Source organism: Talpa occidentalis, unplaced genomic scaffold, assembly GCF_014898055.3.
Source record: "Talpa occidentalis isolate TD23 unplaced genomic scaffold, MPIMG_talOcc4v2.1 talOcc4.8, whole genome shotgun sequence".
In the NCBI taxonomy this organism is placed as follows: domain Eukaryota; kingdom Metazoa; phylum Chordata; class Mammalia; order Eulipotyphla; family Talpidae; genus Talpa; species Talpa occidentalis.
The window spans coordinates 26768470-26795845 of NW_023605194.1; the positions used below are offsets into that span (position 1 = coordinate 26768470).

Consider the following 27376-nt stretch of genomic DNA (forward strand, 5'->3'; position numbering starts at 1 on the left):
GCTTAAGCACTAAAGATTTTTCCTACAGAAAACACTTGATGATTCTGATAATCTCTAAATGAATTTAGCCATTTGAAATTTTCTATAATAAATACACACAAGAGGGTAAACAGTACAATGGATATCCATGAGCCCATTACCCACAGTTTAAAATATTACCAACATTCTCACATGCTTTATTTCCCACATGCACACATTTTAAAACAACTACCACATCTCACAAAATTAACATCTTTAATATATAATTAATATCACCATTTACTATATCTTTAATACCATTCCCTACTCTGTTCAATTTTCCCTATGTCTCCATTATTCCTAAACTATATTACATGACTCGAAATGGGTCACTTAATTGAGAATACTTAGTTCTTACCTAAGAACTTTATTTGGGAAGCTGGAATGTGTGATTTAATTTTCGTAACTCAAAGACTACTTTTTAGATGTAGTCACACTATCTTCCACTGCTTCTGATTGGGTAAAGAGGGACAAAGCACTGTTAGCATTTCCCTGTCTATGCTTCCAGAAAAATTTTACTAACACATACACAGTTTGAGTAAACTTTTACGGGGTGAATGCTTCGTCCCCCTCCCATTGCTTTAATAATAGCAGGGATTAAACAATGTATTAATTACTCTGAGCTGGTGTTAAGTAGCTCGCTTACAGAAATAGCAAATAAATAATTAAAATAATTCAACTCAGGAATACTGGCTCAGCTACCCAGCGTTATATACAGCTGATTATATATAGCTGAGTTTCCTTTTGATCTTCTACAATTTGAGCATAGAGTATCAAACATTTTTAGAACCTTTGTACTAGAAATAATAATTTTAACATTTTCTAGTGATAATTTCTTACAAATAACACGCAGTTGCATATGTTACAGTTTCAGTCTTATTTATTCTCTGTGGAATGCTAGGTTTAATGTTACAGTTTGGTTGTCAAAGCTACTGAAACATGACATGTCCATGTCTAAATGCTGCAGAACAGTATAAGTGATTTTAAACAAAAAATTATTTTACAGCTGAGGTCTGATGGTTTTTTAAACCGATGCCTATGTGTATGGCCAGTCACAAAACTTGGGGATGTTTATTACCTGTACATGTATATACAAATGTATCTCATACATATATGCACACAGGCATGTATTAATTTATGTGAAATTTATAAAATTATATACATACAGGTACTTGCATACCTATATACATAGACCCACCCTCACCATTGAGCTCACTTTCTAACACTAGTTAATCACTTTCATGCCAGTTATTATTGCTGCTCAGTATAACTACATGATTTTAGTACCAAGCACCTTTTCGGATGCAGGATAGGTAACATCTGTGCATATAGATATGTGTATTTATGGATGTTTGCTTCCCTTTTATGCCTCGTTCATGCATCACTACAATAAACAGTCTTTTCACCATAGGTTTTAGAATTCTAAACAGTGTAAAATCTACGTCAGGAAAACTGTATAAGTTCATAGTTACAAAAAATATATTATATATGATTGAAACCTATTGAGTACATATGTTCTCTGAATCTGGCTATATCTTAGCCATTAGATAAATTAAAAAAACACCCTCTTAATAGGATGTTACATAGCCTTAAATAGACCATTACCTGAATTTGATATATTAAAAGTTGACAAAATGATGTTAAAGATTTGGAAAACACTATGCATCTGCATTAATATATAAAGATTTCCACCAACGGCCTGGTTCAGTTCATTGTCTAAGATTGACCAATATTGTAGTCATTATTCAAATTATGGCTCATTAAGGCTTTTATAGAAAAAAAAGCCCTATTTTTAAATCATTTATAAAAACAAGTTCTATTTAAAAGGAAAAAAATGTACATGAACACTAAAGCACTCATGGATATTATGCTGTACAAAGCGACCATTTAGAGACAGGAGGCTCGTTCCCAGTGAGAACACCTCGTGGTAGCACATGTAGACCTGGTTTGGTTCCTCTGCTCTGCAGCTATTCAGCATGTAAAATTTAAATCATTTCACATTAATATTTAAATTTAATACAGTGCAAATATTTGAGAATAACTTGTTCCCCCAGTGAAACAAGAACCAGCGTTATGCTGAATATTCTTCAGATCTATTTACACATTGAGCTAAAAGTTCACCATAAACTTTGAAATTTGCTGAATATCAGCAGAAATGTAAATGAACTAGCAGCAATTACATTTACAATATTTGATAGTTACTTGAGAGAATGCATAAAATTTTCCAGGCTGTATTCTGAATCATATTGCTCTTGATCCCACAGATCACTCAGGTTTTCAAGAATTGATTTCATACTTGCTTTTCCAGAAGTAGAGGTGTCAGCTTTTTCAGCTTTACCATCCTTAAGAAAATTTGCAGAAAAATAACTTTAGAAATTATATTTTCCCTTTTAAATATCACACTTAGGTTTCTAAAACTGCACTTACTCAACAGAATGAACACCTTCAGTGACGGGGAAGTTCATGATCTCATTCAAGAGTCTGTTTTGTTTTCCCACAGCTCTAGTAGCTTTGTCAGTTTAAGCTTTTTATTTGGGAAGAATTTCAAAATCATAGGAACCTTACAAAGAACTCATTTTTAATTGTTTCATTGGCTTTGTATAAACAATGGTTAAAATCAGATTTTATAAGTTGGAGAGTCCCTTTATTAGAAGCTAAGTAGACTATACTTTTTATTCAAATTTGCCAGTTGCCTCAATGAGCTCTTTCATGGTAATAGTTCTTCACAAGTGGGCTCAGGGGGATGTATTAACTGTAGGTCACCCATAATAATAAAAGCTGTTTGATAGCAATTCATGTTTATGTTGTTCTTTCAACCTTAAATGGCATGACTGAAGAACCTTCTATTCTGGCAATCTCTTGGGGACTTAGAAAATGTGGCTTAACACATAGTACTCCTTGGAATTACATTCTGTCAGATTTAAACATTGCCTTTCTGTTAGTTAGATAATTATAAGGTCATTCTCACCATGATTGATAGCTACTGTGCATGCAATTCATTTTCTGAACCAATGCATGCCTTTAAATCAATTACAAGATTAAGCAATATTTCCCAGCTGGCACATCCTTTTGATTATGGATTGTTACTTGATATTATCCACAATTTACTGAGAGTCAGTACTCTAAGAACTTATATATTTTTATCTTCACAACCATGTAGGCATTGTTAGCCTATGGTTGTCGATGCTCAGACAAATTATTTTGTATAAGGTAACCAGATAATAGGTAGAGCCAGAAACACAGATCCACATTTAGCTGACTCGACTAAGAAATGAAATCTTGAGGCAGGATACTAGAGACAGCCATCACACATTTCCCAGCATTTTAAAATTTTACCTGGACATCCAAAATTCCCTCAAAGGGTTTAGTTGACACCAAAGTCAATGTCTTCACCAGAAAGTCTATGAACTGCTTAAAGATAGAGCACACTGTGTAAGTTCTTACCTTATCAAGAGTAAAAAGATCCAGAAGTTGATCTGTCCCCATACTTTGTAAACTAGAATTCTCTTGGCTAATAACAGTATTTGCTATGTTCATCTTGAATTTCTGCAAGCCCATTATTTTCTCTTCCAGTGTTCCTCTGGTTATCAATCGGTATACATTAACTACACGTTTCTAAATGAGAAAAAGGAGTTTTGAGGTTTACCAAGTCAAGGGACTTACATATACTTATAATAGGTACTGAACTACTTACTATCTAGTTAGGATTGGGCTTTTCTTTATCTGGTAGCAAGAGCTAAAATTTGCAAGGAATCACAGCATCTTAGGAATAAACAGGTGCAAGAGAATGCTGCCTAAATAGTTTAGTCAGGAGTCAAACCTGGGTCTGCCTGCCTTTGATGTCCTTTTGTGGGTTTCTAACTCTATTATGCCCAGATTTTATTTCCCTGAGCACCTTATTTAATGCATGAGGAAGTGGTGCCAGAGAATTAAGTGACTTGCATAAGGTCATGACACTTTTTAACATCAGACTAAGAACTTGAACCAAGGCTTATCTTTTGGGAGAGGTATTTTTCCCAGTACACAGATTAACACGTGATTTATTTTTTTTTTTTTTTTACCTGCCCAATGCGATGGGCCCGATCCATGGCTTGTAGATCACGCATGGGATTCCAGTCATGTTCCACAAACACTACTGTGTCAGCGCCTGTTAAGTTAAGCCCCAGGCCACCAACGTGAGTTGTAAGTAAAAGAACATCTATAGATGGATCATTGTTAAACCTAAAAACATAAGATTAGAATAAAATTAGTACATTTCTATGGCATCTAAAACAAACTAGTCTTGAACAATCCAAGTAAGAATATTTCTTTAAACACCCATGATACGGACATTTCTGTGACCACATGAGAGGAAACTAATACATATCACATCTTCAATAGTAGAAAAATAATACGTATTCTAGGACATGTCGGAATTTCATAAAAATAAGTCCAACTGAGTTATATTTTAGATTATTATAAAGACTAGCTGCAAAAAATGTAAACACTAATTGTAATTGAGACAAAACCTTTAAAGTGTGGAGACAGGAGAGTGCAGAACAGGTTAGATCTTTCAAGGAAGGCAGAGGTTGAGGGTTGCCACTGTTGTACTAGTCCTAAAAGATACTGACAAAGGACATCTAGTAGCTTCTAAAGTAAAGAAAAACTAACATTGTAGCCAACAGTAATAACAGCAGCTACCAAGCTACTATTTAATATTTTCTCACTATGAATGCATTGTTACTTAATTATTACAATAATGCTACAAGGCTATTATCTGAGAGACTCAGGCTGCATGGATGGATAAACAGAACAAAGCCTAATTAGTAGTCAGGAGTCAAACCTAGGTATGTCTGCCTCAGAAGTCCTTTCATGGGTTCTAATTTATTTTGCCTAACAATCTCTTAGGGCTACTTATTAATGCTCACTCCTGAAGTCAGCAAACTCTTCAATTATATTTCTGTAGATCTGTATTTTAAAAGGGATTTGTTAGATTAATCATATAATAAAAAAAATCTGCAGATAGCTAAATATCTCATGAGGCAAACTTCTATGTAAGTAATAATACATGGACTATCACTTGATTTATGAGAGTTCTGCAACCCACTTACCGTGAAACAATGGAATGCCTCTGACCAGGAGGTATGCTGCCATCTAATCTCAAATAAGTGACAGAGGGCAAGTGAGGTTTGAGAAGGTCATGTTCTACTATATCAAGCATGCTTTTAAGCTGACAGAAGATTAGTATCCGGTGCTGGGCCACCACAGACTCTGTGCCGCTCTCTGAAGTGCTGCCATTTCCCAAACCGCAGTCCAAGAGCAACTTGGGGGAAAAAAATAGTTAAAAGGTGCTCAGTAAAAGTGGGTAACCGATTTCACTGTGACAAATATTTCTCTTCATGGTGAGAAAAGGTTAAATGTACCTGTCATCTATAGTGAAGAAAATGAAAAAGCCGAATTTGGCAAAATCAAAATTACAAAAAAGAGAGCCAAAAGCATCTTCCTAGATCTCCTGAATTCCAGGGATTGGAGGAAAGGAGAATGGGAAGTTACTGCTTAGTGAATACAGAGCTCTGTTTGAATGAAGAAAATTTTTGTAAATAGTGGTGATTATATAACACTGGTAGTGTTACTGATCCCACAAAATTGTACACTTAAAAATTGTTAAAATGGAATATTTTATGCTATATATATTTTAACCACAATTTTTTAAAAAGTTATTTAAAAACTAAAAAAATTACAATTATCAGTAACTTTTTTTTTTTAAAGATAGACTTATTTATACAAGCACTGGTTACAGTCAGAAGCGTGGAGGGTGAGAGAATTCACCAGAGCCAGAGCAGGGAACAGAACAGGCAGAGTGACGAAGTACACTGCTGAGGGGAGCAGCGGGCGGCAGGAGAGGTCTGTGCGCCATGTGGGACACTCACCAGCAGCCGGGATCAAACCGGTGCTGCAGAGGCTGCGGGCAGCTTCACAGCCCAGCGCTCAACTGCTGCGACACCAGGGAGGCCCTATCAGTAACCTTTTTGAAAAGTATATTTACCTAATGTACACATTGGCAATGGGTAACATACATGTAACGCCTAAAAGACCAACTTACTTGTTTCAAAGCTGAGAGTTTGGGGGCATGTTGAATATCACGAAGAGAAGAATTCTGAACTGCCAGTTTTTCAGTAGTACTCTTGAACTCTGGATGTTGAGGTGTTAAGACTAATGCTGGATGGTTGCACAGCTTACGTAAGTACTGTAATGCCTTTAAGGAGGAAAAGAAAGTATACATGAGTCTACTTCATATGCCACAATTGTTTTGTATCTTGATCTCTTTTCCTATTCTACTCCATTTGTCCAGAATGCAATTCTTACTACTCATACTTACTTCTTCAAGAACCAGTTGAAATATCTCATTTGTGATTTCTTCCTTCCTGGTGCAGTTTGTATATATTTTTATGGGAGTATTTGTAACTTGTATAAATTGTTCTGTTTATGTCTGTCTGCCCACTAGATAATGAACTTCTCCTGGCAAAAAAGTGCCCTATCCTTTAGCTCCTATAACTCTTTCCACACAAAGTGCCAGACAATATTTACTGATGCTTCTAGAATCAGGCATTTCCTACAGAGGGGTTTGTCAAACTTCAGGGGTATAAAAATGTCTAGAGGACCTTATGAATCTGCCTCTCTCTCCAATTTATATAATCTGATGCAGTGGTAGAGCTAAATGATTATTTCAAGTGGTTGTGTTTGAGAATCAGAATTTTACAGGGTCTTTTTCTTTCCACTTGGCATATGATTTGGGTCTTACATTGAACATAGATTTGTATTAGTAAGTTCCACTAGAAAAGGCCAAAAGACTGCTGAGCACTATGATAGAAACTGTGGGAGAGGTACAACCATTGTTTCCCTTTAAAAAGAAAAGAGATTTATTTATTCATACAAGAACTGGAGTACATGCCAGAGGTGTTGGGGGATGGTGTTGCGAGGATTCACCAGAGACAGAGTGGGGAACATAACAGGCAGACTGAAATACACTGAGGGGAACAGCTGGTGAGTCAGGAGAGGTCTGCTGCGCCATGTGGGTATCTCCCTGGCCAGGGATCGAACTCGTGCTGCAGTGGCTGCGGATAACATCATAGGTTGCGCCTTAACCCCCGCCCCATGAGGGAGACCCTCCCGTATTCTTTTTTTTTTTAAAGATTTATTTATGCATACAAGAGCTGGGGTATATACAGGTCAGAGACATGGGAGGTGAGAGGAATCACCAGAGACAGCGGGGAGCAGAACAGACAGACTGACTGAAAAACAGTGCTGAGGGGAGCAGCGGGTGAGACAGGAGAGGTCTGCTTTGCCATGTGGATTGCTCCCTTGTCGGCCGGGGATCAAACTCGTGCTGCAGAGGCTGTGGTTTGCTTCATAGTGTGGTGCTTAACCCCTTGCGCCACCAGGGAGGCCCCTCTCCCTCTTTCTTATTTTTTTTAAAGATTTATGTATTTATTTATACAAGCACTGGGTACAGTCAGTAGCACGGGAAGGTGAGAGAATTCACCAGAGCCAGAGCGGGGAGCAGAGCAGGCAGAAGTACACTGCTGAGGGGAGCAGCGGGAGGCAGGAGAGGTCTGCACGCCATGCGGGACCCTCCTCCAGTGGCCGGGGAGCAGCCGGGGATCGAACCGGTGCTGCAGAGGCTGCGGGCAGCTTCACAACCCAGTGCTCAACCGCTGTACCACTATGTTAGGCCCTCTCCCTCTTTCTTTAAAAATGAAAAAGTAGGGCCTCCCCTGATGGCGCACTGGTTGAGCACTGGGCTGCAAAGCTGCCCGCAGCCTCTGCAGTGCTGTTTGATCCCTGGCCGCTGGCGAGGGTCCCACATGGCATGACAGACCTCTCCTGCTGCCCCCTCAGCAGTGTATTTTTTTCATCAGTCTGCCTGTTCTGTTCCCCACTCTGGCTCTGGTGAATTCTCTCAGCCTCCCACGCTTCTGACTGTACCCAGTGCTTGTATAAATAATAAATCTTTAAAAAAATAAAAAAAATGAAAAAGTAATTGATGGGGCCTCCCTAGTGGTGCAAGGGGTTAAGCGTCAGCACTATGAAGCTATCGGCCAGCAGCCACTGAAGCACAAGTTCGATCCCCAGCCAGGGAGCTGACCCACATGGCTCAGCGAACCTCTCCTGTCTTTCCTGCTGCTCCCCTCAGCAATGTATTTCAGTAGACCTGCCTATTCTGCTCCCCAACCTGTCTCTGTCTCTGGTGAATCCTCTCACCACCCCCGCAACCCTGCACCTCTGGCCTACACTCCAGTTCTTTTATGCATAAATCTTTAAAAAAGGAAAAGAAAAAGTATTTAATTGGTGGCAAGGAAGTTAGGTTTTCTATGGTGAAATTATTTTCCGAAAGGAAAGAAAAAATTGACACCTCCCATCTTTTTCATTTGTTAGTCCCTCAAGCACAGGCATCATCATCAGTCTCAAAAGTTCTGTACTTTTTATGGATTGATTCCCCTCCCCTAGACCCCATACTTGCACAGCACAATCCTCCTTCAGAGCACTTCTCGAATATCACCTTCTTGTGAGGTCACCCCTGATCACGCTATTTAAGCGTGATTATAGTCACGCTATAGGGCCTCCCATGGTGGCGCAGCGGTTGAGCACTGGGCTGCGAAGCTGCCCACAGCCTCTGCAGCACTAGTTTGATCCCTGGCCACCAGCGAGGGTCCCACATGGCCCTCTACTTCTGACTCCTATATTATATCACTCCTATCTTATTTCTTTTTAAATATTTTACATCTCTACAAGAAAAGTGGTCTGCTTTGTTTACTACTTTAACCCCAGTCTGAAAAATTACTATCTTATGGTAGGTGTTTCAATAGTTTTTGAATGGAAAGCAAAAAGTTCTCAATCCTACAACCATTTTTTAATATATACATACTGCATTCTGTGTATCTAATATTAAATTACTCATTAATACTTATTATGAATATAAAAACACACTGGTACTTTACCTGTTTTCACAAATGTATAGATACTATTGAAAAAAATTTAAATAAACCCATATTTCCATGGTCCATATAAAAATTGTTACACTGAAGAACATTCTTCAAAAACATTTAAAAAAGTGGACTATAATCTATACCTGGAAGACATGGCCTGTTGCTTTAAGCTTTGGTTTTTCAGTTTCTTCAGAAAGTGCAGCAGAAGAAACTGTTTCATCAACATCACACTTGGCACGAGACTTAGCAAAATCTTCATAGAGCTGAACCTATAAAATTGCCCCCACCAAAGCAGTTAAGTGTATATTAAAACAAAACCAGTAAAGCACAAAAAGAGCAGTAATTTAAATCAGTCTCTTTAAAGAAAATAAATTCTGATACTTGTACCTCACTATTGATTAGATTATGTACTGTATTTCAGTAAAATTACATTTAGAAAACAGAAAGTAGGGCTGTTAAAATACTAAGCAACCAAACAGTCTTATTAATTTTTCTTCTCTGTACTAGAAGATAAATATTACTGATGAAAGAGAACCTAAATAAACCCTTACAAATAAATGAGAAAAATCTTAAGTGAAGCAATGTGGACAATACCCTATTGATTTATTTAAAAAGAAAAAAAGATTTAAAAGAACACCACTGTGGACTAAAAGACGACTCCTAGCAAGCATTACCTTGGGTCTGGGTTCTGCCTTCTAGGTTCTAAAACAATGTGAAAGGAAAAATGCTAACCCAAGTAGGATGTTATTTTCCTCTCCACTCCCCCTCCAGCAGTGAGCCTTATGCTGGCTGACAGTGTAACAGTTATAGCGACCTAAGGTTTTTTCCATATGACGCCTTTTCTTTATTCCACTTACTTGTGAAAGTCATTATTGCATTACTCCTAAAATCATCCTTTCAAGAAATATTAATTCCACTTTTACAAATGAGGAATAGAAGCCCAGAGAGATAAGGTAAATAAATGATCATAGAGCTCTCGCATCTAAATTAGTGTCCCGCCACTAAACTCATGTTGTGAAGGTAAATACTAATATCTTATCTACACACTAGAGGGAAAAGCTAAGTTTTTGGATGTGTCTATCTTTTATTCATTTGGTGATAGTGAATCAACTCTTGATAATGAAAAAGATTGATGCATACTAATTAGAGCATAAAATAAATATTCAAACAGAAAATTTTGATCATAGGCCCTGTCCTACTAAGGGACAGTTTCCCCATACAAAAAAGTACTACTCAACAAAAGGCACAAAATAAATCCCTTTGATATTATCTATGTGTAAAATAAGAACTGCAGAAGCCAAAAATTACTTCAAACATTTATAGCTAATCCAAGAGGGATAAGGTCCTATTTCCCAAAGTTTGAAATTCAGCCCTCATAGATAGTAGCTATATAACCTTGAGCAAATTAACTTTTCTTCTAAACTTTCCTTTTTGGCAAAAATGGGGATTAATAATACCTATAAAGCTGTTGTGAGGATATAACATTAATAGCCATATTTTTGGTCTTTATAAACACTGGCTTATATACCCCACCAATTTAACCTTCTGACTTTCTCAATTATGCAGACATGTAAGAAAGCAAGTATGATAATAGATTCTGTTTTAATGCTATGTTAAAAATGCACATGTCCAAAGAGATTCATTTAGGCCTTATCTACATGTGTATGAAAAAGAGTATTTCTAAAATCTAAGGGAAGCAGAAAGTAGACTGGAGTGATAAAGCCAAAGGCTAATCCCCTGTATTCGGTATTTCTGTGGCTTATATAAAGCATTCTACTTTATCATACCACCAACAAACACGATCATTATCATGAGATTCCTAACCTGGAGAGGACTAAGATTACAATAATAGTCTTGAATAATTTTAGGAGGAAGATCCTGCAAAACATCTTCTTTCATTCTTCTTAAAAGAAATGGCAGGACTTGGCGGTGCAATGCATCCATTGCAAGAACACCTGTTAATAAAGAAAATGGCTTTCAAAAAGTTCTGAGTAAAATATATTCACTTGCACAGGGTATAGAATTACACCTCTTTCATACCTGCTTCCTGTTCTCGACTGGAGCTCCGAGCATCCCTACTTGCTAATATTGGTTTACCATATCGAGCAGCAAACTGGCGTTCAGTCCCCAAAAATCCTGGCATGAGGAAATCAAACAATGACCACAGTTCCAAAACGTTGTTCTGAATTTAAGAAGAGAATACCAGTTATCTTTCGTATACTGGAATGATTTCCTTATTCTTAAAAAGTTAAAAATTAACAAAAGCCCATTATGATGACATAGGTGACATATTATCACCACATTTTTAGGTTTACGGTATAAGTCTGTATTTTACTTCAGCTTTCCTTGGAGAAAATACTCTTTTGGGGGGAAATTTCCAAGTCTCCTCCACCAGAATAAGCCTGATCCACAGAATTTGTGCCCTACTGGTAGCATCTATCCAATAATAAACAGAAGAGCAGAAAGATGAATATGACAAACAGCATGTTTTAAGGAATTTGGCCCATAGCACCATTTATTCGATAAAGGAAAACCTGTAAGAATTTGGTGATAGTTCAAGTCCACCAAGAATTCATGGGTCACAAGGCGTAGGTATAGCTTCTTTCCAATTTTACTGTTGAAGTTTCATGAGAAAAAAAAATCAGCACTTTTTTCATTTTGGACACTTTGCCAATGTATGGATCCTAAGGTAGCACCCCTGGTCTTTATCTCAGCCTTCTCAGAAGCCCTCCTCAGGCTCTGGTTACCATGCTGGGCTGTTCTCCCAGTATGGACACCCTTCTAATCCCACTTAAGCTCTGTCCCCTTGTTCTTCAATGCAAAAACCCACCTTCCAACTTCAGAGTAAATTGATGATGTGGGGAAGGAGGAAAGAAAGAGGGCCTTTCAGAAAAAAAACAAAACAAGAACAACCCCCTCCCATAACTTTTGCTGTGAAAGCAATGACTTATTTAAAATACTGTGAAATTTCCATATAAGTTTAAATAGAAGGCAAAAAAATCTTGGTAAGACTAAAGAGTATTCTTCCCTTTTAAATGCTTCTATTATAGTTGGAAATACTTGTAATTAAGTTATCTATTGTGGTTATTAAAACAATAGTCTATAGCAAAACTACATTTAAATGAAAAATATATTCATATATTCATAAAGAACCACCAATTTTCTTTTTCACAATGAATCTTAGAGGTCACTTGCTATTTACCCTCCCACTAACTGGAGATAGAGGCTTTCTACCTATAAGGTTGGATATCTAAGCTGGGTGTTAACATTTGCAAAACAATTCCTCTGGAAAATAACAGAATCTCTGGAGAATATCTGAAGACATCTACATACTCACCCAGCTCCTTTTCCAAGATAAGTTTCTGGAAACTCTTCCTTACAATTGCTTCCTCACCCTAGATATCCACACCTCTACTATATGATTTGCCTTTGAATCAGCTGTCGATTTCTTTCAGTGCTAAGTCAGACTGGGCTGTAATACTCTGGAGGGAGAACAGCCAGTGTGGAATAGTCTGACTAATGTCCCCCAGATGTTGGATAGATTTCTATATCTGTAGCCTAAAATATATTTGAAATATGACTTAAAACTTGCTTTGCTCAGATACTGTTGCATACTAAATTTATAATTCTAAAAGTAAGATAATTACTGAGAAATTATCACCCCTAGAAATGAAAAAACAAAATCCCTTCTTTAATTCACTGCCAAATGCAAAGACTTCAAGCCTTTCCACATGGTGAAAGTTTTTTTTTTTAAAAAAGGAAAAACAGTAAATAATTACCTGGATTGGTGTTCCAGACAGAATAATCCTGTAATTAGCAGTCAACTGTTTTACTGCTTTTGACAATTTTGTTTTCCCATTTTTGATGACGTGGCCTTCATCAAGAATACAGTAATTAAATTTAATATTTCTAGGGGAGAAGAAATGGAAAATTTTAGCTTCTTCTACAGAATGTCAGGAGCTATATGAAAAATCTTGAATCAGTAAAACACAAAATCTATTCAAATTTAATACTTTTTCTAAAGAAACAAATTTTAATTCTCACCTAAAGAAATCTATGTCGTTCCTTACAACATCATATGAAGCCACAATCAGATTGTGTCTTTTTACTTGATGCTGTAACCTGTGTTTTAAAATAAATAAGATTAGGAAAAGGGGAATCAGCAAAGTTTAACTATAGCTACCACCTTGTAAAGGTGCTTTTAATCTGTCCTACTAACTCAACATTCCCTTCTGGGGATCATGGTCATCTTGTCCACCAATTGAAATGTAGTAGATACCAACAGAACAAGTTGCATATGAGAAGGAAGCGCAAACTATCATTCCTGAAGCAAGAACTCATTGGTGAAATTATCAATTTAGTGAATTAATAAACTGTTTGCTTAAGCTAGTTTGAATTTTATATACCTGTAAATGAATGAATTCTAACAAAAACTACAGTAAATTATTTAAGAGTGCAAGCTTGTGCATTGTCTGTGTTCAGTTCCTCACTAATCCCATTTAATTAACTGAATGGCCTTGGACCCAGGCCCCATGTTTTTGGATTCTTATCTGCAAATAGGAGACAATATAGTAATCATATCATGAAAGGCAAGTGAAAATATACAATAGAGGGGCCTCCCTGGTGGTGCAAGGGATTAAGCACAGCACTGTGACGCTATCTGCAGCCTGTGCAGCATGAGTTCGATACCCAGCCAGCCAGGAAGCAATCCCATGGTGCAGAGGGTAAAGCTACAAGAACAGTGTTTGATGGTCTCAGAGTAGCCACAGCAGTCACTGTGGATCAAAAGCACTCTTAGGGAAGAGGAAGTTGGGAGAGGTTTTAGATAAACAATGAAAATATAACAGAAGCACCTAGGAGACGTGATGATCACAAGGCTCCCCAAGAAAGTGGCTTTGGTTCCTGATAACCTTCTAGATTCCATACTTAGAAAGCCCAATTAATTGGTAAAAGAATATGAATTTTGATGAGTCTCACTGATTATGTAAATGTACTCACCTGTCTTAAATAAGTTGAATAAGTTTCTATGTCTTATAACCAAAAATGCTACCTAGAATTTGTTTTTAATACATTTTACTCTTTTCGCACTACTTAAAATGAAAGGTTAAAAGTTTTTTGTTGTATAGTTCTTACCTTATTCTTTCAGTAGGAGGTCCAGTATAATGTAATGGATTGAGATATTCTCTGGAACAAAATTTACCTACTTCATCCACCCAATGACCAGTTAATGTTGGTGGACAAACCACCAATGAAGGAAGTGGCATACATTCTGCCAATTTCGATCTTGCATATTCCTGGGCCCTTTGCAATAGCAAAAAAACAATAAATTACCCTGCTTGCTTTCTCAACATCTGGATGCCTTCCTTCTTTTAAGATAACATCTAAAATTACCTGTGACAATGATCTCCTGCTAGAATGCAGATGGACTGTAAAGTTTTTCCTAAACCCATGTCATCACACAGAATTCCATGAAGTTTATACTTATTAAGAAATGCTAACCAGTTCACACCATCCTGAAAGGTTGGGAGAAAGAAAAATTATAAATGTGAACAGATTAAAAAGTTTTTCCTCTAGGGCCTCCCTGGTGGCGCAAGGGGTTAAGCACCACACTATGAAGCAATCCACAGCCTCTGCAGCATGAGTTCAATGCCCAGGCGGCCAGGGAGCAGCCCCCAGGGCACAGCAGACCTCTCCTGACTCGCCCGCTGCTCCCCTCAGCAGTGTACTTCAATCTGCCTGTTCTGTTCCCCACTCTGTCTCTGGTGAATCCTCTCACCTCCCCCCAACCTCCTCCACCTCTGGTCTGTACCCCGGCTCTTGTATGCATAAATAAATCTTTAAAAAAAAAAAAAAAAGCTTTTCTTCTAAAAAACATATATGGACAGAACAAAAAGCTGTATTTTTACAGGCAAAAGAGTTAAATGGGTATAAGACACAAAACAAAAAAATGTGAAATAAGGTATATCTGAAAGGAATGGTCACTATATTTACAAGGTAAATATAAAACTTTACCTGCTGATATTTTCTGAGCTCAGCATTGATTGGTACTGGAATTTTGTAATTCTCTAATTTTTTCCCATCTAACAATTGCTCCAAGAAGTGTCGTTCCTTGGCTTTCAACTGAATTAATTCTTCTGACATATTTGGAGGATCTGGAATGCCTGCCTAAAATGATTTTTTAAAGTGTTTAAAACTACTCATAACTTGCAGATTATGAAACAATTTCAAGTCTTACCAAAATATAAATGCAGAAAAACATTTAAATATTGTAGTTTAAATATTGGGAGGCAAATAGTTTAAAGAATGTGACTAGTATTAAAAATAATGAGATTTGAGGTTTAAAGACCACAGCTACAACTTATGTTTCCCCACACCATGCATTACTTGATAAAGAGGCAAATACAGTTGGATAATAATATGCTATTACAAGAATTTCTCAATTTTTGTATTATGATTCTTTAAGGTATAATGTGGTCTGCAGATTCCTCAGGATTCCCAAAACTTTTCAAAGAGTCCTTGAAGTGAAAGCTATTACATAATAAAAGATATTGTTTCCTTTTCACTGTGTTGACATTTGCACTAATGTAACAGTAATGGTGGGCAAAACTGCTCATGACTCAGCAACAAATGTACCAGTAGTCACTGTATTCCTCACAGTATTCCTAGTATTCTTACAAGCTGGTTTCATCTAAGAATGTCCTGGAAGGAGTGAAAAAAAAAAAGACTATCAAATCTCAACTCTTGAATGGACATCTTTAATGTGAAGTACACATAAATCATTCATGATGCATATTAAAGTAGTTTGTTTCAGAAAAGTAGCAGTGAGGTTGTTTAAGAACTAATCTACTTTATTATAATTAGTTTTTTTCCTGGTCTCTTATTTAGGTTTTCTAAATTCCTTCTATGAGTGAAAAATGATGTAAAAAATGTATAAAATAGGCCTCCCAGAGGCGCAGCGGTTGAGCACTGGGTTGCGAGGCTGCCCGCAGCCTCTGCAGCGCCGGTTCAATCCCCGGCCTCCGGGCGAGGGTCCCACATGGCGCGCAGACCTCTCCTGCCGCCCGCTGCTCCCCTCAGCAGTGTACTTCGTCAGTCTGCCTGCTCTGCTCCCTGCTCTGGCTCTGGTGAGTTCTCTCACCCTCCTGCGCTTCTGACTATACCCAGTGCTTGTATAAATAACTAAATAAATCTTTAAAAAAAAAAACAAACAAAAACTAATCTACTTTATTATAATTAGTTTTTTTCCTGGTCCCTTATTTAGGTTTTCTAAATTCCTTCTATGAGTGAAAAATGATGTAAAAAATGTATAAAACAGGTCTCCCCAGTGGCGCAATGGGTTGAGCACCGCGCTGTGAAGCTATCCGCAGCCTCTGCGGTGCGGGTTTGATCCCGGCTGGCCAGCTGGCACGAATCCCACAAGGCACAGCAGACTTCTCCCATCTCACCCGCTACTCCCCTCAGCAGTATATTTCTGTTGTCTGCCTGTACTGCTCCCTGCTCTGCCTCTTGTGAATCCTCTCACCCTCCTGTGCCTCTGGCCTGTACCCCAGCTCTTGTATAAAAATAAATCTTTTTTAAAAATTATATATATATATATTTTAAGCAGCTTGGTAGTGGGATTCTGGTTCTTCCCTTGCTTCAAGCTACTTCTGTTTTCTTCATTGGATTCACATATTATTTCTCCCCCATAAATTTACTCCAAAATCTTCCAAGTTTGGCCTGGTAGTCTGCTTTCTTAATAGTCTCACGGAGAATTCATTTGCTTTTTACACTTTCAATTACTTTACCACTCTCAAATTTACCTTTCATGAAAACTTTAGCACAGTTTACCTTTCATGAAATCTTTACCTGGATTCTGGGATTACCTAGATCATCAGGGTTACTTAGGAACAATTCTCTTTCTGGATAGTATCAATGAAATATCCATTAAGTATACAATTCTTAGTGCTTATAAGGTAAATATATTCAAAACAACATTGTCCTTTTTTTCCCAATCTGACATGTTCTTTAAAAAGGGTCACAATTATTGTAGACATGGTTACAGAAAACCAAGTATATAAACCAAGTATCTTCAACTTACCTCAAGTGGCATGAGTCTAATTAGTGTTGCAAAGCACTGTGTTGCCATGAATCTGACACTGTCCGTTTGATCACTCATTCTTCCCAACACAGGCACAACTAAAAGGACAATATATGGGACAATACCAACATCCAGTTGTTCCATTACACCTGAGTCAATTATTAAGGAAATTTCTAAATGGTTCTAAGGTAGACATTTTTGCAAAGAGATACACCAATATTGTTAAAATTGTTCCTCATCCTCTCATCTCTACTCTAAGAGGGTAAAGTTCCTCAAAGTCTATGACAATTCAGTTAAAACAGCATGTGCACACTGTTGCTCCTTTGTAACATTGGGCCTTCCCGGTGGCACAGCGGTTGAGCGCTGGGTTGCCAAGCTGTCCGCAGCCTCTGCAGCACCGGTTCGATCCCAGGCTGCTCCCCGGCCACCGGAGGAGGGTCCCGCATGGCGTGCAGACCTTTCCTGCCGCCCGCTGCTCCCCTCAGCAGTGTACTTCGGTCCTTCTGCCTGCTCTGCTCCCCGCTCTGGTGAATTCTCTCACCCTCCCGCACTTCTGACTGTACCCAGTGCTTGTGTAAATAAATAAATCTTTTAAAAAAAAAAAAAAAAAGCATGTGCACACTATTGCTCCTTTATAACATTATGTAATTTTCTTTTTTTTTTTTAAAGTTTTTTTTTTTAATATTTATTTGTTTATTTATACAAGCACTAGGTACAGTCAAAAGCATGGGAGGGTGAGAGAATTCAGCAGAGCCAGGGGGGAGAGCAGAGCAGACTGACGAAGTACACTGCTGAGGGGAGCAGTGGGTGGCAGGAGAGGTCTGCTCGCCATGTGGGACCCTCGCAGGGCGGCCAGGGATCAAACCGGTGCTGTAGAGGCTGCGGGCAGCTTCACAACCCAGCACTCAACCACTAAGCCACCCGGGAGGCCCTGTAATTTTCTCTTGATTAAGAACATTAAATGATGTTTTCATCTCAGGAAAACTTCAGGAATCTGACTAATGACTTTTTTTTTCAAATTACATATTTTTTAATCTAAACAAAAATGTCCAATTCTAAATGTCCAATTCAAAAATGTCCTTTCTAAAAAGGTAGACATCAGTAAGATATTTTTCATATCACAATCTAAGTTCCTTTGCATACAGAAACTGCAACACTCTTCCAGTTCCATGAGGAGTAGTCTGATGAAGAGTCTGGTTTTCAGTTATTAAAAGTTCTACCACCCGGGCCTCCCTGGTGGCACAAGGGGTTAAGCACTGCACTATGAAGCAATCCACAGCCTCTGCAGCATGAGTTCAATCCTCAGCCGGCCAAGGAGAAACCCACATGGCAAGGCAGACCTCTCCTGCCTTGCTCCCTCAGCAGTGTATTTCAGTCAGTCTGCCTGTTCTGTTCCCCGCTCTGTCTCTGGTGGATCCTCTCACCCCCCGCATCTCTGGCTTGTACCCCAGCTTGTATGCATAAATAAATAAATCTTCAAAAAAAAAAAGTTCTACCACCCCTCTGGCCCAAAGACAGCCCAACTAATAATATTCTTTGATAAATTCCTATAAATTTCTAGAACTGCAATACCAAGATAAAGTGAGTTACATTGCAAGCAATGGAATACAACTCAGTGTTACTCAAAGATTAATTCCAAATTTCCCACCAGGATCTTGACTGTCAGAAATTGGACACAGCAGACCCAGAGATCAGTCCTCCTAAAATATTCAGTATTTCTGAACCACAGTTTCTACTGATTTAATCTCCATCTTTCTTGATCTGTGGAATAATTTTCAAATGAAAAGAACATCAGTGGGTGCCATACTATTACTTAGCAAAGAGCTTGCCTGAATATTTTTACTTGTTTAGTGCATTTATCTTTCACCAATGAACTTTGGAAATATGGTTGTAAGGATTACATACATATTATCTGGTTCATAAAATGATTATAAACCAAATGGATCAGTTACTAAATTTACAGAATTATTTTTACCTTATGAAAAAATCTCTTAAAATAGCAATTCTTTAAACTTTTTGTGTGAAAATCTTAATGAAATATAAACATACATAATTGTTTCTAATGTAATATAAAATCTTTAAACTTCCAGTGTGAGAATTTTAATAAAACATAAACACGTACGTAATGTACTTCTAATGTAATATAAAAACACTTCAAAATAAAATGTACAAAGTTTTCTTTCAGGGACAAGACAGGTTATTTATGTGCCTATTTGAATAAATGGATTTTATTTTAGACATCTTTAAATAAAAATGAATATAATTTCTGAATAGCCAAAATAAAAAAAGGATACAGGCAAGTGCTTCAATTGCACCCTCTTGTTTGATATTATCATCAATTGCTCCCAGCCATGGAAGAACCTTCTCCAAAAAAATATTCATTGTTTCCATGGTAGCTATTTTGCTCATAACGCCTACACAACGAGCAGCCATGTGCCTCACTGCGGTGCTGGGGTACTGAAGGCACATATAAAGATGAGGCAAATGTTGTACCAACTACAAATAAAACATTTAAGACAATTAGAATATTCATTAGGGAAATCAACTGTTGAAAATATAACTACAATAGCCTATACTTAGAGGTTTTCAATTTTCAAAGTAACTCTAAATTCAAGAACACTACAATTACCTTAAGACATTATTAAAACATTCTCAATAAAATCAATCTAAACCCAAACTAAGGCATTATAATTCCTTCAGAAAGAAAATAGAGGTGCAGAACCCTGTTTAATACTCTCTCTCAGGCATTAGGAACTCAATTCTTTCCAAAATTAATAGGGAACACATCAAAAGATGCTTACAAGATTCTTCTACAGGAGTTAGGAAAATGACACCAAACATCACCAGCCCCCTTCAAGTTCGGTAGCACTTTAGGTACATACTTTTTATTCACTAAGTTGAGTGCTCCTGATTTTGTTTCAAATACCATACTTTGGTAAATTTACCACAGTCATTATGGTCACAAACAGCACATATGCCATTATTAAAGGTCTGCTGGATGGAATGCCAAGATTAATGTTGATGAGAGCCAGCTACCTACTCAACAATCTACCCTTACAGCTTCAACTGTGTGCATTTGTGGATCATAGAGGATAAGAGCTTATGGATGGATTTTTTTTCTTTCCTAATGATGAATCAGCAATATTTTAACAAAAGGACACACTTTATTACTATATAAACAGGAAAAGTTCATTCTTTCCTATTCTTCTGTAGAGTCTCCCTTTTATGTTAGTTATGAATAATCAGAGCTGTATTACTTCACAAAGCTATAAATCAGAGAACTCCCCATTGCAGTTAAATGGAAACAATAATACATTCTTTTACGGAAAAGCTAGAGAATTATCTAGTCTATCTTCTTTCTTCCTCTGTTCCAAATTTTTGTAAGAAATATTTCAACAGTCAAAAAGTACAAACATTCTATCTTTGCCAGTGACTAGCTTCATCTTAGACAGGTAACTTCCTTCTATCTTTAGACTTATCTTAGAAAGAGGCTATATGACCTTTCTTGGATCTATATTAAGATGGCACAGATGAATAGTGCTGCAGCTTTCTTTCCTATTTATACCCAGTTTCTATGTTAGAGACCCATTCCCACTACCCCGTATTGTAAGCTCCCAGAAGTGACTGCTCTCATTCATGCACCAGTTCTGCCTCAAAGCCCACAATAGCACTGTTAGTAAGGAAAAAATCTATTTACACTATACAAAAGAAAATGGAATTATTAGAGATTACATTATAGTTACATTTTCCTAGCCTTAAAACTTTTAATAAGACCACTTGATAAAAACTACATTTGCAATAGTTACCGAGGGATGAAGCACAGAATCCATTGAAGCTGCTGCTATTTCAAAAACTTGCAGAGAATTCACCAATTCTTGGGCAGGCCCATCTCCCTTTTCAAGGAGGGACTTTCCATCTATTAAAATACATTGTTTTAAGTTCATATTACCTTACAAATAGTTTTTCAAGATCTGAAGTCCACAAAAAGTTTTAGTATACCTCCCCAGCCATCAAGAGAGAATTTATTTTACTTTTTAATATAATATTAAATGCCTATGCCCTTAATTTAAGTACCAATGTAATGTAGTTAAAGCAACTAAAGATGTTTAACATAATAATCCAGTTCAAGTGTCTCTTTCTAAATATGTAATAGAAAAAAAGTGAAGGGCCTCCCTGGTGGTGCAAGGGGTTAAGACGTAGCACTATGAAGCTATCCATAGCCACTGAGCATGAGTTCGATCCCCGGCCAGGGAGGTGACCTATATGGTGCAGCAGACCTCTTCTGACACGCCCGCTGCTCCCTCAGTGTATTTCAGTCAATCTGCCTGTTTTGTTCCCCACTACGTCTCTGGTAAATCTTCTCACCCCCACACCTCTGGCCTGTACCCCAATTTTTGTATATACAAATAAACTCTTAGGGGGGAAAAAGTGAGAAATATACAAAATGATATGAAATTGTTTTTACCAACAGTCAGTTTTTAAAATTTATCAGCTTTATAAGGACATTTGTGATGGACATACATTGAAATTGTTAAAAATCCAAATCAGAAGAGAGCAAGGGGGGAAAAAAAACCTCAGAAAAATATGTACACACCAAAATTATTTATGTCAATTGTATTCCTCAGTGGACCAACCATAGCATCCCAGAGATGTGGCAACTGCACTGCCATTTCACCACCGAAATGTTTCACTATAGTAGTCAAGGCAAATTCAGCTCCTCTCCGTTGTACCAGGTAAGGTTTCTGGGCCTAAAATTAAATGTTAGTTGAAAATAGAATTTCATGAAAAAGTATAATGCATTTGAAATTATAAGAGAATTTAAAAGTCACCATCTAAGAACTTACAGTATTACCATTAGCCAATTAAGTACTGGACATATTTATCACAGTATAGATATTGTTCAAAATGAAGTTTACATGGGCATTTAAACCTCAACTTATATTTTTACATAAAATAACATATATAAATATATAAGATTATATAAGTAAAGGAAACTCTATGCAAACCAGAGGTATAAATATCAAAATCACAGACCTCTTATTAAAATAATGAGAATGCGGGCCTCCCTGGTGGCGCAGGGGTTAAAGTCTCAGCACTATCAAGCTATCGCCAGCAACTGTGGCATGAGTTTGATCCCTGGCTAGGGAGCTAACCTCTCCTGTCTTATATGCTGCTCCCTTCAGCAGTGTATTTCAGTAGATCTGCCTGTTCTGCTCCCCACTCTGTCTCTGGTAAATCCTCTCACCCCCACCCCACATCTCTGGCCTGCACCCCAGTTCTTGTACACATAAATAAAAATAAATCTTCAAAAAAAAAAAAAAGAGAATATCTTTAGTGAAAAAGTCTTCATTCAAAGTATTCTTGAAAAAATATACCTAAATTTAAATAAAAGAACCTTAAAATAGGCCTCTTTGTTACAGAAATACATTAAACATGTCTTTTAGGATTCATAATTTACCTGCTGATCTCTGGTAAGTTCCTATGTCTTGCAACCAAAAAGCTACCTAAAGCATTCATTCCATTGTAATAATGTAGTTGTAAGATTTTTAATAACCACTTTTTCTTATCATTTTTAATGAAGATTGTACTGTGGAACAAATTAAAACAACAGAAAAAAAGCCCAAATAGATTCTCACATATATGAAGCATGATATATTAAAGAGATACATACCATTATAAGGAAGGAAAGGAATTAATAGTGGGAGAGGTGGCCATATAATATGAGGAAATAAATTTAGATCCCCACTTCATATCACACACTTTTATTTTTCTATTTTTTTTAAAGATTTATTTATTAATGATACAAGAACTGGGGTACAGGTCAGAGGTGCAGGGGGTGAGTGGATTCACCAGAAACAGAGTGGGGAGCGGAACAGGCATAATAACTGAAGTACACTGCCGAGGGGAGCTGCTGGCGAGACAGGAGAGGTCTGCTGCACCATGTGGGTCACCTCCCTGTTAACTAGAGGGGAAAAAAAGACAACTTTCTTCAATCCTCATAGCTCTTTTGAGCCTCACCTTATTTGGCTCCCAACCCTCTGACCAAGTACATTTCTTTCTTTGCTCTCCCACCATGTAATCATGGCCACTTCCTGCCTTTGATCTTTGGTTTTTTTTTTTAAAGATTTATGTATTTTATTTATGCATACAAGAATCAAGGTATGGGCCAGATGTGCGGGAGGGTGAGAGGATTCATCAGAGACAGAGCGGGGAGCAGAACAGGCAGACTGATTGAAATACACTGCTGAAGGGAGCAGTAGGTGAAACAGGAGGTCTGCTGCGCCATGTGGGTTCCTTCCTGGCCAGCTGGGTATCGAACTCGTGCTGCAGAGGCTGCGGATAGCTTCATAGTGCTGTGCTTAACCTCTTGCGCCACCAGGGAGGCCCGTATTACATACTTATAAAAGGTTGACTAAAAGCCTGTGAACAACAATTATTTGACACTTATAAACTTATCCTCTGAAGAGCAAGAGGAATTTCTGACATTGACAGTATTTGAAAATGTTAGCTTTCACTGTTACTTAACATCTCTGAAGATACTGCTACCGGAATGGATTAGTTTATATATATTTTTTTATATAAGCATCTTTTTTTTTTTTTAAAGATTTATTTATTTATTTATACAAGCACTGGGTACAGTCAGAAGCGTGGGAGGGTGAGAGAATTCACCAGAGCCAGAGCAGGGAGCAGAGCAGGCAGAAGGACCGAAGTACACTGCTGAGGGGAGCAGCGGGCAGCAGGAGAGGTCTGCGCGCCATGTGGGACCCTCCTGCGGTGGCCGGGGATCGAACTGGCGCTGCAGAGGCTGCGGCCAACTTCGCAACCCTGCACTCAACCGCTGTGCCACCGGGGAGGCCCGGATTAGTTTATATTTATGAATAACTTAGGTTCCCACTATCAAGAGTATTTCTTGCCTACGGAGATAATCAAAAGTAAGTGGGTAAAAGTTTTAACAGGCATGAGAAATCTGAAGACGTCTGCAATTTTTCTGGATCGTGTATCTAGAGTAATCCAAAAGGCTATTATCAAATTCCAGTTCTTTCATTTGAAAAATATAAAAGGGGGGGGCCTCCCTGGTGGCGCAAGTGTTAAGATGCAACCTATGAAGCTCTCCGCAGCCACTCCAGCATAAGTTCGATTCCCGGCTGGCCAGGGAGCAACCCACATGGCACAGCAGAACCCCAGCTCTTGTATGCATAAATAGATAAGTCTTTTGGGGAAAAAAAAAAAAAAAAAATATATATATATATATATAAAACGGGCTCCATGGTGGCGCAAGGGGTTAAGCACTGCACTATGAAGCAATCCGCAGCCTCTGCAGCACAAATTCAATCCCCAGCCAGCCAGGGAGCAACCCACATGGCACAGCAGACCTCTCCTGACTTGTCTGCTGCTCCCCTCAGCAGTGTACTTCAGTCAGTCTTCCTGTTCTATTATTCTCTATTCTGTCTCTGGTGAATCCTTTCACCCCCAGCATCTCTGGCCTGTACCCCAGCTCTTGTACGCATAAATAAATAAATCTTTAAAAAATACATATAAAAATACAATTTGAGAACTGATAAGACATCTTAATTCCATCTGTAAGATACGTGTTTAAAAATCAAAGTATACAAACAAAAAAACTATTTACCTCATCAAGTTCAACAAGGATACTTCCACTACTTCCAGCAGGAAGATCTGCTATTTGAGCTTTCACTGCTTTAGGAGTAGGACCTCGCCTACTTGTTATAGCAAAAGCAGCTTTCTGATGCCTATAGAGTGTAATTATACCTCTGTGTTTGGTGACAGTATGGTGCATTCCATCTTTTTCAGAGTTAGATCCTAATAAGGAAAAAAGTTAAATAACTTTGAAGCATAATATAGATGACCAAATCTTCCTGTTTTAAAAGAGATACAACATATTTTAAAACTGTCCTTTAAGCCTCAATTTTTATAGGACAATGACATTTTCTTTAGATGATGAAATGTCAACAAAATATTTGATAATTTATAACATTAAATTTGTTAGTTATGATTATCCTTAATATATTAAAAAATGTAGCATTATATTAACAAGAAAAATTATATGCAAGAATGACTATGACTTAAGTATATTAATATTTTTAATAAATGTCTAGATATAAAAAGAAACATTGTAGAATATAAATTCTCTCTTAAAAAATAAATGTCCATAGTTACCATGAATTAAGAAACAATGACCACTGCAAAATACTGCAGGTTCACATAGCATTATGGTAGTCGGGGTGGGGAATCACCCTATTACATTTTTAAGATGCTGATATGCAAAATGTCTGTCCTCTTCTTCATTCACATTTTTCTTAATATATATTGTGCCAAAGTTGAACATTTATTACATTTTGAATAATTTGTTTTTCCAAAATCTCATTAACAAAAAAATCATAGAAGACTAAGGCACATGAAGAAACGCTGATCCTTGAGACAAAGAGCAATTCTTATTTTCCATATAAATTCCCCAGATGAAAATAAAAATGCTAATTACACATTATTTGGTAAAGATAATAGAGTTCACTTATCTAATGGCATGCAATAAATTTAAGAAACTAGTTTTATGGGCAGTATTTCCATTCAATAACATTTGATACAATTAAGTTTTCTAGACTCTATAATAGTCTTGAAAGGGAAGGTAAGGGTTAATACCTGACTCATAAATTTTAAACAAATTTAAGAGGTTTTTCTCTACTCCAAACGAAGGTTTAGATATAGATATATACCTTTAGAGTTTTCCTGGCCACTTTGTGTTGGTACTGGACATGTGACACAAGGAGTTAGATAGGGGTCCACACAAAGTGAGCTACAGAGATTCTTAACAATTTTTGAATTGGGACAAGGTGTCCTTGTTGTACACTGTTGCAGGAGTTTTGCTATGCACTGAGCTGCATAGTTTTGCACTAGTGTATTCTCTTCTTTTTTAATTGTCTCCATTAATGGTTTTATGATAGGGTTTAATTTCTCTGGAAGTTGTTGTAAGCTCACAACTGCACATGCAGCAAAAGTATGCACTCTCAACTGCAACACTTGCCACTCCTGGTTGGTCTCTGTAACTGTCATTTGGACCTGTTGCCGTTTACCATCTAACTGCTGCAACACTTGTGGATTTAAATCAAAAGATGATGTGACTTCATGAAAAACAGTAGTGACCTATTAAAAAAGAGAAATTAAAAATCATTAATCACATCAACCCCAAATAGTCTATGAACTCCTAAAGGACAGCTAGCTCTTAGTTTTAAGTTTCACAATATCTAGTAATGTTTAGTATTTAGAAAACGAAATGTCTTAAACCTCCCAACTAAACTTTATTTTAATCTGACGTTATTTAACATTAGCATTATATTCTTTCTTTTGTTCTTGAGAACAAAATTATGTATTCTTTAAATATGTCTAATATGTTTGAGAGAAAACCAACCTCAACACCCACATGTACTTTTGTGAAATGAGAAGCTACTAGCAAATATAAACTCTTATAATACCAAAATTCATGAACTTCCTTTAGGTAATAATATTCTTAACTCAAAAATGTATAGGGTACCTGTTGCAAAGTGGCTCAGTGTTGCTAATTGGATTACTTTTATTCTTTCTCTGACTTCCCATCTAGTGATAAAATGTCCAGGTAATTTGGGGATGGCAGAAAGCAAATGTGAAAAAAATGGTGCAAGTAACTAATTCAATCTTTAATTGCCTAGAGCTACCTAAAGCTTTAAGACTGTTGTATCATATTACTTTAAAAGACTGTTTAATTTATTTTTAAAAACAATTTTACTGGGATATAATCAACATACTATAACTGTTTTCATTTAAGGTATACAATTTAATAGTTTTTATTATATTCAGAGTTGGGCAACTGATACAGTAACTTTGGGGAAAGGTCCACAATTTTTTATAAAACAAATAAACACCTACCCTACAAACCAACAATTTCACTCTGTTGTATTCACCCAAAAGAAATGAAAATATATGCCTTTAAGATCTTGTATAAAAATGTTTAGTGGGGGCCTCCCTGGTAGTGCAAGGGGTTAAGCACTGCATTATGAAGCAATCCACAGCCTCTGCAGCACGAGTTCGATCCCCGGCCGGCCAGGGAGCAATCCACATGGCAAAGCAGACCTCTCCTGTCTCACCTGCTGCTCCTCTCTGCAGTGTTTTTCAGTCTGTTCTGTTCCCCATTCTGTCTCTGGTGGATCCTCTCACCCTCCTACCCCCGCATCTCTGGCCTGTACCCCAGCTCTTGTATGCATAAATAAATCTTTAAAAAAAAATGCTGGGCCTCCCCTGGGCGCAGCGGTTGAGCACTGGG

The 27376-nt window shown here is 37.4% G+C and overlaps 1 protein-coding gene across 1 annotated transcript in view; it reads right to left on the bottom strand.

Moving 5' to 3' along the window:
• Window positions 1–880: 880 nt before the first annotated feature.
• BTAF1 (B-TFIID TATA-box binding protein associated factor 1) overlaps window positions 881–27376 on the bottom strand; it is an 80940-nt gene continuing 54444 nt past the window's right edge. The window contains exons 20-38 of the mRNA XM_037497556.1: window positions 25797–26223; window positions 24695–24885; window positions 21659–21812; window positions 20871–20980; window positions 19359–19560; window positions 17065–17213; window positions 14997–15149; window positions 14376–14497; window positions 14118–14285; window positions 13029–13106; window positions 12764–12893; window positions 11025–11166; window positions 10809–10939; window positions 9128–9253; window positions 6101–6253; window positions 5109–5320; window positions 4080–4239; window positions 3463–3633; window positions 881–2360 (exon numbers count right to left, since the gene is read on the bottom strand). Of these exons, the coding sequence (XP_037353453.1) occupies window positions 2217–2360; window positions 3463–3633; window positions 4080–4239; window positions 5109–5320; window positions 6101–6253; window positions 9128–9253; window positions 10809–10939; window positions 11025–11166; window positions 12764–12893; window positions 13029–13106; window positions 14118–14285; window positions 14376–14497; window positions 14997–15149; window positions 17065–17213; window positions 19359–19560; window positions 20871–20980; window positions 21659–21812; window positions 24695–24885; window positions 25797–26223 (3123 nt within the window). The 3' untranslated portion in view covers window positions 881–2216. The remainder of the gene's footprint in view (window positions 2361–3462; window positions 3634–4079; window positions 4240–5108; window positions 5321–6100; window positions 6254–9127; window positions 9254–10808; window positions 10940–11024; window positions 11167–12763; window positions 12894–13028; window positions 13107–14117; window positions 14286–14375; window positions 14498–14996; window positions 15150–17064; window positions 17214–19358; window positions 19561–20870; window positions 20981–21658; window positions 21813–24694; window positions 24886–25796; window positions 26224–27376) is intronic.